Source organism: Fopius arisanus, unplaced genomic scaffold, assembly GCF_000806365.1.
Source record: "Fopius arisanus strain USDA-PBARC FA_bdor unplaced genomic scaffold, ASM80636v1 scaffold00043, whole genome shotgun sequence".
NCBI classification, from domain to species: Eukaryota; Metazoa; Arthropoda; class Insecta; order Hymenoptera; family Braconidae; genus Fopius; species Fopius arisanus.
This window is the reverse complement of record NW_011887782.1, coordinates 1,032,460-1,044,931: the sequence shown is the minus strand read 5'-3', so window position 1 is coordinate 1,044,931 and position 12,472 is coordinate 1,032,460. Positions and strand designations below refer to the sequence as shown.

At 40.5% G+C, this 12,472-nt stretch overlaps 1 protein-coding gene and 1 long non-coding RNA gene across 4 annotated transcripts in view; one reads left to right on the top strand and one right to left on the bottom strand.

The window, feature by feature from the left end:
• Positions 1-4,442: 4,442 nt before the first annotated feature.
• The window catches only part of LOC105267032 (uncharacterized), an 11,773-nt gene continuing 3,743 nt past the window's right edge, over positions 4,443-12,472 (bottom strand). For 2 of the 3 annotated variants that reach the window (XM_011305606.1, XM_011305604.1), the window contains exons 2-4: positions 9,092-9,515; positions 8,446-8,616; positions 6,636-6,722 (exon numbers count right to left, since the gene is read on the bottom strand). In XM_011305606.1, coding sequence (XP_011303908.1) covers positions 6,659-6,722; positions 8,446-8,616; positions 9,092-9,515 — 659 coding nt within the window. In that variant the 3' untranslated portion in view covers positions 6,636-6,658. Of the gene's footprint in view, positions 4,749-6,635; positions 6,723-8,445; positions 8,617-9,091; positions 9,516-12,472 lie in introns of those variants that run through there. The other variant, XM_011305605.1, reaches the window with a different exon arrangement.
• LOC105267031 (uncharacterized) lies at positions 5,491-11,626 on the top strand. Its single transcript, XR_892214.1, has 3 exons — positions 5,491-5,862; positions 11,185-11,342; positions 11,405-11,626. It is a non-coding gene; the product is annotated as an uncharacterized lncRNA (long non-coding RNA).

The window sequence follows — 12,472 nt, the reverse complement described above, 5'->3', positions numbered from 1 at the left end:
TAAGTTTTCGTGTCAAAAAGTGAATTCTGACCCCTGACAGTCCATGACCCAGGCCGCGTCAGGTGGAGGCCTTCTGCCCTTATATTTTCAAGGGACATTTATATTAATGGTTAAAATCGAGTCGTTTATCTATTAAATTAAGAAGACCTTTGTTTCAAGGTTTTCAAAAACTCGTTGAGAGGTGCTTCAAGTTGTTATACCCCAGAAATACCATTAAATTAAGAAATAGTATTAGGTACTTTCTCATTGACCTGGATAATATGACGACACGCGAAGTGGCACATATTATCCAAAACATGTAAAATCGAATCAAAGAATGTAAATGTTGTAATATAAACTAACCCGAATATTTGTGGATTAAGTCCACATATATTCGTCATAATGTGGATCACTGGGGTGCAGTGTCAGCACTTCGTCCCATCAACGGCTATGGCCTTTACGTACACCTGGGACGTCACTCGATGTCTCTCCAGAGGTAAAACAAAGATAGAACACTTGTTGCAATCGAATCTACGATGAAATATAAGCTCGTGAGTTCGTTGCCACTGGGTCAGTTAGTCAGGTTGTCAGACAAAGACAATTAGTAATCCGATTATTCGCTAAGTCACTTTTCTTGTAATTCATATTGCCTGATATTTACGGCATTAATCAAAGACTATATTTATTGAATAAATCGTTTAATCGTTAAAAAGTTGAATCTCCCTGAGAGATATTCATTTCTAATCATCTACAAGTGATCTATCCTTATCATCGAACCCAACCGCTCGGGTCTATAACAAAGTTGAGCTGCGTAGGGGACTGTTTTTCGATAGTAGTTGATGATTTCCAGGAATCGACGGAGGTCTGGAATGGTCTCTGGCCTGGGGAAAGATCTAATGGCTTCCACTCGTTATGCTGGTAACTTGTATCCCTCTTTGTTCAATGTGTATCCCAGATACGTGACTTCCTCTTGGCCGAACTGGCACTACGATGGGTTCAGAGATAGTTTGTGCTAACGTAGGATGTTGAAGACTAGCTCCAGGAGCAGGTTGATGTCATCTTTTGCTGCCTTCAGCTTCTCTCCAGCTAGTGTGCGTACTCTGTCCACGACCGGTGTTCCTGTTGTGAGGATGTGGTGTGTCACACCGTTGGGTTTCTGTGAGGTGGAGACTATGCTGGGTTTTGTGATGTCGATGAATTTTAGGAGCAATTGTGTATACTTGCTCTCAGGCATCGAGTTGAGTGTTTTTTGTAGGGCTACTGGGGCGATCCCGTACTCTGAGGTTGGGGCCAGTAGCCCTGTAGATGTTAGAGAAGTGAAAGGGTCTATGAGACAGCGTTTTCTGAGGTCAATGATGAGTCCGAAGTGTGCGATGAGGTTAGCCCCTATGATCGCTGATTGGACATCACCTACGATAAAGGACCACGTAAATGCTCGGCGGAGAGCAAGGTTTAATGCGATTGGCTGCGTCACATAGGTGTTGTGCTGGTAGAATTTGCTGCGTAGAGCTTGAATTCTGATGGAGGTGATTTCAGCTTGACAGCAGCTGGTAGAAGTACAGCTACCACGGAGCCCGAGTCGACTAGGAATTGTAGATTTGTCGTTTTGTCATCGATGTGTAGGTGGTATTCCTTAATTGATGGGGTGGCTGGAGTGCTGTCGCCCACCGCCTGAGCTGATGACAGCTGTCTCAGTTTTCCGTGGCCGATCTGCATGCAGCAGGGTATTTGTTAAGCTGCACACATCTTCTGGGCTTGTCCTCGAACTTCTGGTGGAAGAAATAGTGATCAGGTGGACCTGGAGTTCGAGATCTTGAGCCTGACTTCCTGAATGAGCTCTTCAGAGGCTCTGTCCCCAGCAAGGGTTCTCATCTCCCTGAGCAGCTGGCTGGATTGCGATTTCCCAGCTCGAGCTCTGTCAGTAGTTTGGTTAGCTGGCGATCAACAGAGTCGGTGAGTCGTTTGATCGGAGTATTTTTTAGTGAGAGATACTTATCTTGTGGTGGTCGTGCCCTGAGGATGTCGGACACCTTCTTCAGGATCTCAGGCCTTAGAGATGTGAGAACTGCTTCGTATTTTGTAGTGTCGCTTCGGATGCCTCGTGAGTTGAACTGGGCTTCAACCTGGATGAACCATGCATCGGGTTGGCTCGCCCAACACTGGGGTATCGTCAGGTGGCTGATGGCCATGACGTTGGCTTCGTCAATCTGGGAATCGTGTGCAGGCAGTGGTGGAGAGCGGTGTACCTGTTGTTGCAGGGCCTCCAGTGTCCACTGCAAGCCTTCCCCGGGGTTGATGTTGGATGATGGGTGCTCAGGGGCTATCGTACTGATCGGCCTCAACTCTCATTTTTTGCACGTGGGAGAATTTATGTTAGACTCACTTGCATTTCAAACCGTGGGGATCAGATCGGGGTCACCTATTTAGCTATCTAACCAATTTTTCCCAGGATGCTTGAATCATCTCAACTGCCAACAACTATATATTTATTGCAAAAATCGTAAGACTAGTTATCAAGATTAATACAATTAAATGTTTTGGAATGTTCGCTATGCGTGAAGCGTTATGTATCTCATGGCGCTAAACTCTGGTTGCGCATACGTGGCGCTGGCGTAACGCTCCCTGCCCTGGTGTCAGGCGAATTCGGAGTCGCCACAGACCTTTCTCATCAGCACCACCGTCTGGAGATGATTCCCTATGGTGAAGTTGAGCCTCCCAGCAGCCAGTCTCCCCATTGCCAGAATCGACAGATTAAATTTGATGTAAGTGCTCGCACAAGAGATAAAGTCTAGGGCCTCCACCCCATGGGACGTTCTCAGACCTCTCACCACTACATTTAGCCTTTTTCTTTTCTCACTTTTCTCCATGGCAAGCACATCCCCTGGCATCTTATCTGGCATTCCTTGCCTCCAGCGTACCCTCTCCAGGGGATCCTGCATCTCCTCGACCACTTCTGGTTGATTGCCCTTCCGTTGGTGTGGCTTAGCATTTTCATCCTGCAATTGGCCTGCCCTTCCCATTACCCCTTGTACGTTGAGAAAAGGCTACGTGTGAACTTCGTCCTCCCCAGCCCCCTTCCTGCGTCCATAGTATCTCAGCCCAGTTCGTCCGTGGTCCCACCGTCCACGAGCTCCCGTTCTGCTGGTCGTCCCTTTCCCCCCTATTACTACTCAGGGACCGTTCTACTTGTCTCACTACGTCTTCGAGCCCCTCTGCCACCCATTTCCGCTGGGTCTCTGAGTTCTCCCTTAGTTTTAGGATCTCCGACCTGACGTCGCCCGACAGTCCGTCCACCTTAGTGTGCCAGCTGTTTCTGATCTGCGCTCCGGAGGTCATGCAAGTTTGGAAAAGATCCTCCATCCCCCCGAGCCTCATTTTCAGTCTCCTGGCAGTCCCTCTTAACTCCTGGTAGCCTTCTCCTCTGTAGCACTGACACCTCTGGGTGAGTTCTTCCTCAGCCCTCATGCCAGTGTCCCTTGTATGACGTACTACAACGCCCCCCACCCCCTGACTTTTGCTATGATACTTTGTGCTTTCTTCCCAGGGGTATCTCCCTCGACCCTGGAGTTCTGGGGTGTTGCTTCCCTCGTATTCTTGTTTTGCCCCCCCCCCCCCCCAAATCTTGGCGGAGTAGCCAGTGGGGCCGGGTTGTCCTCCTACTCCTCCAAGATCTGGGCCCCCTCGGCCTGGGCGCCTGCATCCAATGCTGGTTTCTGCACTTCTCCTACTGTTGGGGCACTAAGAATTCTCACCGTTTTTGGTAAAGAGTGCGCTACTCTCGGGTATCCACAACCGGTCCAAGTTTCTCTTTTCCTCAGAAAATAGTCCCCCATGTTTTCCTTATTACCTTGAAACACGGTAATCTTCTGCGGCCTTTCTCTACCCCTCTTGACTCCATTTTCTGCAGCTATGTCCTGTGTTGTCTCGCAATCCTCTGTCAAGTGATTTTCCTCGTCAGTGGCCACATCTTTTAGTAGCTCGACGGATTTTCCCTTGCAAATCCCCCGCTTTCGAGCTTCGCACCTCCCTCTCCTTCTCGCCTGAGACCTTCCCGTTGGGGCTAATCTCCCCGGAGCGTGTGTGCTTTGGTTCTTCAATTGGCGTCTCCATGGTCGTCGCCCACCCTTCGCCTATTATCTCCATCGATGCTTCGTTTCCTAAGGATCACTTTCCTCCCCAAGTTACTTCTCTTCCACAAATAAGTCGCTTGGAAAAATTTAATAAACCACGGACCCACGTTTTTCACTTCTATCGTGCGCAACGGTTGGAAATCTACTATTTATGTTTGGAAAACCGACTGATAGTGAAGTTAGTTATAAGCGAGTTAGGTAAACCGTGTAGGTACTGGGACAGGTTGGTAACAGACCCACTAGGGTCATATCATCAGGCACCATCCAATTTATTTATAATATAACTAAAGTCAAACGCTTTCACTCACCGAAACCGTAGTTTTTGCGAAAAGTCCTATCTTTTTGGATGAAACATCCCATGAAAAGGGCATGCAATTACTATAGCATAAATATGGGCTAATGTGAAGAGCTAAGTCGCGCTCTAAAATAATACTCTCGAAGCCAATGATGTATGTCAATTGTGCGAAAATGCTAGAATTTCCGTGTCAAGTGAATTGTGGAACAATCGTATTGAGAATGCTCAAAATCTGAAGGATGAGTATGGTGAGAAGCAAAAGACGACGGCATGCATGTCGAGCCATTCTTTATTCACTTGACTGACGTTAATTCCGATTCCGAAGAGTCGCTTTCCTTTGCAAACTGAAATTGGAAATGAATTTGTGCTTTTGAAAATACTATCATTTTTAAAAAGAGAATATGTTTTTCATAAGCTTCAAACCACTGTCACAATTGTGCCCCTAAGCCTCATTGAATAGATAAGGAGCACGGGAAGGGGAAGGTGTCAAGTGAATCAGATTAACTATGATTTGTTGGAGAAGCAGTATTATTGTTTTTAGTGGCAGAAACCAGAATAGATTAATGTCTCAAATTGATTTCATAAAGTTTCGAATATTCCGAACGTCAGAATGCAGGACGAACATCATTCTGTCTTTGTCTCTCACAAAATTTTCACCGCCACAATGTACTGCTTATATGTTGTGTGACGAGGCACTTGTTGTGGCCCCTCACCAGCCCCCTAATTTATACACTTTTTATTAGGATTAACTAGGATTAAGAAATATTAAGAAGAACACGGCAACAGGTAAGGAAACCTGTCACCGTTGGCTCCCACTCCCAACAATAGTCCTTCCCCTTGCCCCGCGCCCTCCCCCGCCGCTACACTCACGCCGCTAGCAACACCATCGACGAGAGAAGGAGAAAACGCCGCTCTCACCCGCCGTTCCCCTCGTCGCCATACGCGCCTACGGATGGAAAGAAAACCACCACTCCTACGTCACAGCCCACGTGGCCCGGAAGAGAGAATAGGAACACTTATTAATCTGGCACAACAAATAATTAGGACGAGGACACCCGATGACGAGTGTCCCCGATTGACCCCGATTATCACCGATAATCGGGGAAGAAGAATAACGAGGATGGGGAAGCCATCACTCGTAATACAGCTGCCCCGTGCGTAACAGATATTTTGAGGAGTTCTTTTGAGCGTATTTGGGAAAGAGTTGGTGTGGAGAATTTTGAGGAGAATTTTGAGGAGAATTTTGAGGAGAGTTTAGAGGAGGATTGTTCGAGGAGGTTGTGAGATTAATTGCCAGAGGATTGCGTGTAGAGAATAGTGGAGGAATTGGTGGAAGACGTGCCCGTCGAAGATTCAAGACATACCCAGGAGTGACGAACGGAAGCAAGGTCATTGTGTGGATTATTTGTTTTGTGTGCTGAGAATCTCTCAGGAAGGATTATAATAACCGCAATACCCGTGAGTACCCTGTATTACCTTTCCTGCCCCAACACATGTCAACGAACCCCCTGTAATATCATTCCCCCCAACGGTGAGCCTTCAGTTAAACCTTTTCGCTATAAATCAAGCCCCCTAATTATTATTATCATTTCAGTCGGACCCCTCACTTCTCCCCCCTTTTTTGCTTATTTAACTTCCCCCCTTTTTTTCTTTCTTTTTTCGTGATATCGCATTCTTTTTTCTTATTATTATTAATCACCTGTGTGTCGCAAGCTGGCTGGCCTTACCCCCCACCCTTGATTAATTATAAGAAAAGGCCTAAATTGTGGTGTATGAATTTAGTGTAAAAAAGTATCAGAATATAGAGTGTTAAATTATCCCCACGAGCAATCATTCACAAGCTCCCCTCCCCCTTAATATTTCAGGTCCCCCCGTAAATTTAGAGGCATTTTCCCAATAAAATCATATATTATATTTAATTCCCGAATATCGGGCCTTCGTCCGGAATTCATATATTTTAATTCCCCGGCCAAGGTCACAGTTGTCGAAATTCGAAATTGATGTTCTAATTTGATAAATCGAATTGTCTCATATAAACCGTTTTTGTTTGTTTTTTAATCCGAAATTCTGAAACAGGCGTGTCTTAAACAAAGATTTAGCGAAAAATTGAAAACATACTTTAATTAAGTGAAAAATTGTCCTTCTATCGTATATACTATAGTTTTTTTGATACACTAGGAGTAGATAATTGCGATAACTATTTTGATAAATCTCATGCTAGTGTCCATTTTTAGAAATTTCATGAAATTTTCTATTAAAAAAAAACGTCGATTCTTGATAATTTTCCGCAATTAGTTCTTCTAAATTCATCCAGTAACCTATAGAAGGATATTTCTTAATAAAATTATCTTGCGACAAGAACATTTTGATTAGTCCAACTATCATTAAGGAAACTAATATCGACTGCATATCCATTGAAAAACGAATTACTCAAGCACATATAATATACAAACATCCCAAAAATAGAGATTCGTGAAAAGGCTTGAATCTGCTGTGAGCAATAAAATATCCGATCTAATAATCTTCGATTTCAGCTATCCGGGGTCGTGCAGTGTATATAAAAAACAAAAAAGTGGAGTTGCTATTCATTTTCCGGTCAATGATAGTTGGTTAAAAATTAAAACTGAGGAAGAGTAGTGAAATTGTTCAATAGACTTGTTACGTCCCTGCCATATGCCCTACGATGGCGCTAGCAATTTTTTCTACCTCATTTTATCGACTATGGAGCCTTACCGACACTTAGTGCATAAGTCCCAAAATTAGCAACTATCGTATTTTTAATTTCGTCAATTACTAAATTATCCAAAACCGTTATTCTAGAAATTCGAAACTTCAAGATATTTTTTCGTGGAAAAAGCATAAAACTGCTTTTCCCACACTCAAGGCCAGATTTTAAATGAATTTAATGTACACGTGCATAATAAATATTCCAGAAACGAAAAACAGAATTTCCCTTTTACATCCAAATCACCGGAAATCATTAAAAAATTAGGTAACTTTCAAATCTCTAAAATGTTATCCGAAGACGAAGAACCCCGGAAATCCTAAAGTACCATAAATTCAAAAGAAACCCCCCCGAATCTTAACAATCCGTTGGATCAGAATTTTCCCCAAAGTCAAAAACGCAGCTGCATTTTAATCATCAAAACTCCAATCATAACCCTCCAACTCGACGGCTGACCCAAAGTTAACCGTCTCGACTCCCTACCACCTCCTATCAGCCAATCATATCCCCTAACTCAGGGTGCACATGCCCCCGTGAGTCTCCCGAAGCATTTTCCATCTACGTAGATTGAACCCTATAAACTGGCTTCCAAAAGTCTCCAACATCACTTCTACTTCTAATTCGATTCCGAAACCATCAAGTCTAAAAAACTCTGACTCAACTGCGAAGGCTAAGCTGTCTTCATTTCTAAATCCAAGTGAACATATTTCACTAAGGCCAAATTAAAAGGATTTCTTTAATTCAAAGTGTTCGTTACCATCTAAAATAGTTAATCGCGCTTTGTATAAATTAGTCTAACAAACATTATAAAACCAAGTGTAATCAAGTAACGTTTAACTCCGAATAAAACTGTTAAAATTTTAGTTGAACCAACTCGTGTCTTAATTGATCAGCCACGCATAGTGGCCTTGATTAGTGGAACCTACCTAACTAGTATAGCTATCCACTGATAACCGGAGTTACCCATCAAAGGTGTCGATCTACTAAAATGCTAACTTCTCGACATCTACAGGGACTCAATACTATAACAGTCTCAATGAAATGCTAATACCATTTTCGGGTCTATTTAGACTTATCATTCCATCCAATTCATTTCCTGGCTAATATAATTTTTGGCAGAAATACTATTGTTTAACATTTGATGGCCGCTGGTGTCGAAAAATTAGATATCTAAATGAAAATTATATTCGAGCAGTAAGTTGTGACAATAAAAATAAAACTTAATCACTTGCTTCTTCGATTGTCTTGAGAAAACTTCAGCAATATCATGTGGAGGGGAAGCATTATGCATAACTAATTACAAAGAAAATATGTACCATTGAGATTGCTTATCAATTCTCGAAACTCCAATCCAACTCTTGAGATCTGATGGTAAAGTCTGTTCTCGTGGCATCCATTCAACTCCCATTGGTCTCACTTTTTCTCGCAAAGTATATAAATTGTTATACCACTCGCAAGATCTTCTCAATAAATAACTAGAGAGCATCCTAAAACAGGAGAAATTAAGATAGATGAATTTCCATTTATTAATAAATCATGCAAACTAATTTCAAAAAATTAAAAACATTTGGTTCCGGAAAACGGAATATTCTTACAATAAAAAAATTTAATAATTTTCTTCAATGTTTTCTTAATATTACAGATTAATTCATTCTGTATTGAAGTGACCCGATGTGCAAGAAAATAATTAGAATTTTATATTCACCCAAAAGATGCCTGTTTTGTATCATTTATATTTTTCGTTGACGCACATGATATTTTTACGATAATAATGTGAATTATTGAGCAATTATTACAAAAGCGATGATATATTACATTTTTGAATGAATGAAACAATTGTCTGGTCACGAACATGTTCATCTCTAAATAACTCGATTGCTAGATTATTCTATACATATCTATTCCATCACGTTAATACAGAACAGTCGATATATTTTTTTAATGAAATGGAAAAAAACAAACCAAATCCGGGATATGACAGATAATGCGATAACCGAGACAGTCCAAGCTTGACCAAGGTGAATTCTATTGGTCAGAAAATGAGCAGCCAGTCTGGCAACACTCTCAATCCGGTGCATAAGTTTCGCAAAACTCTCGGTTTTTATTAGAACATAGTCCAACATCTGTCGACTGGGTAATGTTATGCTCTCCTCGTTAGATTCAATATTTGCTTTCAGATATTCATAATCTTCTTTGACTGACAATTTTAAATAATTAAGAAGAGCTCTGTTGACCTTCTCTATATTTTTAAGTCCTTTGTCCGCCCTGAATTTACTTTTCATTCTATAAACCAAACGAGTAAGGACGACAGCCTCAGTGCTAAGCTGATCTTGATACGAAATGTCTTCCACAGCACTATTGACAGTTGATATAAATAGCGAAGTAGCTAGAAAAAAAAATTGAACAGATCCTCTATTAAAAAAAATCACGGCAACAGTTTTCATTATCAGTCTATTTGCCCTAGTTAACACTTAAAAATCAACCTATCAACCTGTTATTCGGAAGGAAGATTACTCTTATCACCACAATGTTTGGTTTAGGAGATATTGCCATTTTTCTTTTTTTGGAAACAATCGTTATCGTAATAGCTGTAGATCCATTTGGCAGTTTACGACCGTTTGTATTGATAGGAATTAAAAATAAAAAAAAACTAACCCATAAAACAATTGTTAAATGTCTCCTGCCGAATAGGCGCAAGTTTAACTGCTTGTTCGGAAGCTGAAACGCATTTTTTTTATTATTGGCTAATCGACACCAGCTCAACTATGAGTTTCTATCTATCTATATCTATTTCAATATATCAAAACATATCTTATTATCTACGCGTTCAACCAAAGTTTTTGAAACATTCTCATCTTTCTGGTTTTTGCATCAAATTTTTTGTAATCAGTCATCTGGAGAAGAAATCGAGTTGATTCTTCATCACCCCATTCCATTTGAGAATTAACGAATTTTTATTGATATGAAGTTTGTGCAGCTACTGGTACATTGATTTGATCTTTTTCCAAAGAAAATGATCTGTGACATTTGATTCAAATTCGTACATAAATATGATTATAAAGATAAAAGATAAAAATGAATAATATTTCATTGCAGAAGGATAAATAACATCATTTCTCTAGTATCCTTGATCATAACAGAGATTGACAATCAATGATTGTTTTCATTCCTTGATCATCGAAGAGATTGACAATGAACGATTCTTTTCATTGTCACTCTTCTATTCCTCTTCCGATTAGCCGATGGATCGATTGATCATTTCCATGATTACCAAGATATTATTGTGCGCTACACTTAGAGGTAGCGCGCGAGAGCACGCATGATTGCCTAGTGTATTTTAGAACAACTTAATGGTTACAGGTATTTAAATATAACGTTTTTGCGTTTTTTCGTTATTTAATGACTCGGGAAGTTTCAAGGTGGCGTGAATATTTTCCTTTGTTTTTTCTAACTTATTAAAAAAAATCACACAACTATACAGAAAATGCATGAAAATAATCGCAGCACCGCACAATTTAGCATGCCATTAAATAATGACAAAATGCAAAAACTGGTATATTTCTTCACGTCAATCCCATCGATAATTGGCCGAAAAATCTTTAAAAAGTGTTTTTTGGCTACATATGGGGGCGAAACATTCTTAAAACAGAGTTACCTTTCACCATACGGTATGGTTCACCGTGAAAATGAGTTTTCTTGAATCGAAAACACCCTTTTCTGGTTTTTTTCTCAAAAATTTAAATAGTTTCGTCGATATCCATTAGTGGTGAATTATAGGAACCTCAAATCAAACATCAATCAAATCGGTTTATTTCTCTTCTTGCGAAATGATGAAAAATTTAACCGATTTCAAGAATTAATTTTTGAGCTTTTACAAGTTTAGAAAAAGAACTTCCTTTAAGTTACCTCGTGATATGCTTATCCCAGTAATTTTTTATACATAATTATATGCGTATTAACGATAATTAAAAAAAAAAGTAGGGCGGTAAATGGGTAGAACATCCCCCCAAGAAATTAAATACCGAAAGTGGATTAACTCTCATGTTTACATAAAGGATTAGGTAACAACGGGTCAGGGATTATATCGAACGATAATTCAAGTCTCCGATGACTCAGTACGTCTGGAATCGCGGATAAATAAGCATGTTTCACACTCAGGAGGGGCCCTTCCATGGAGGGAGGCATGAGATTACTACGTGAGCACTCGATATAGGTATGAACTGTTTAATTATAATTCATAGTTATAAACTTAATTATAAAATTTTCTGTATGAAGGACAGCGCAGTGTTCATGCATGGCCCCCCACGGCGAATGGTTTTGTTGTTGAGTGAGTGAACAAAAATATGGCTCTTTTTGTTGTCCTGGTCTTTAAATGTATCAACATGTGTTGTTGTGACGCCGATAACCGCTATAATTGGGTAATACAAAGAGCAGTATACAAATTGCAACGTATGGAGGAAACTATTTATCTCTCCAACATACGGTTGTCAGATTCGTAATCAGGAGGTGAAAAACTATTGGATAGGATGGAATTCAATATAATGTTTTGAGGGGGGGGGGGGTGAATTAATACACATTTACCAAAACGGTATCATCGGAAAGCTCAGAAACTGAGCTTTGAAACGATATAGAATATTTACTGTGCCGTAGCTCTCAAATCGTCAAAATTTTCGGCACAATTCCGATTACTTTGGCGCCGCGATTTAACGGTTGTTTTCTGGACTATTTTGTCTCGCGAGTTCGAGAAAAATAGTGAAAAAGTTCCCTCTACACTGTATTTCGAGATATAGAGGGAAAAAGGGGCAAAATGGATCCCTTTTGTTTGAAAAATATGGTTTATATTTTATATATTACTGGATAAATCTCAATCTATAATATCATATTATATGAAAATTTCTAGCCTTTTTTTTAATCTTTACACCATCTAGCGGATTTTTCACGAATTATATAAATTCGAATGAAATCTTGCCGCCATTGTTTTTCTTCATTCTCCTTTGTTTTTCAAAGCGTGTTAATCAGGCAGCGAAGCAAATTAGATTTTTTTTGTGATTTTCAAGTGAATTAAAAGTGTTAAAATGTCTAACACATCCTCTCATCCTCAATTGCATCCAAAGCTTGCTCATTTTTCTATATTTACCTCATTTGGAGGGCTTGTTCAAACAGACTTTACCTCCACGTGGTGCATTGTAGGTAACGCCAAAACAGTCTGAAGATAAAGCCAAAAACTAGCCAAAACTTCCCCCCTCACATCTCTTTTTTTTTGTGCTAGTAAGCATGTAGATTTGAAGGCATAAAAAAAGCGGGGTGCAGGGGCAGCGCCCCTCGTAGGGGGTTGAGGGGGCG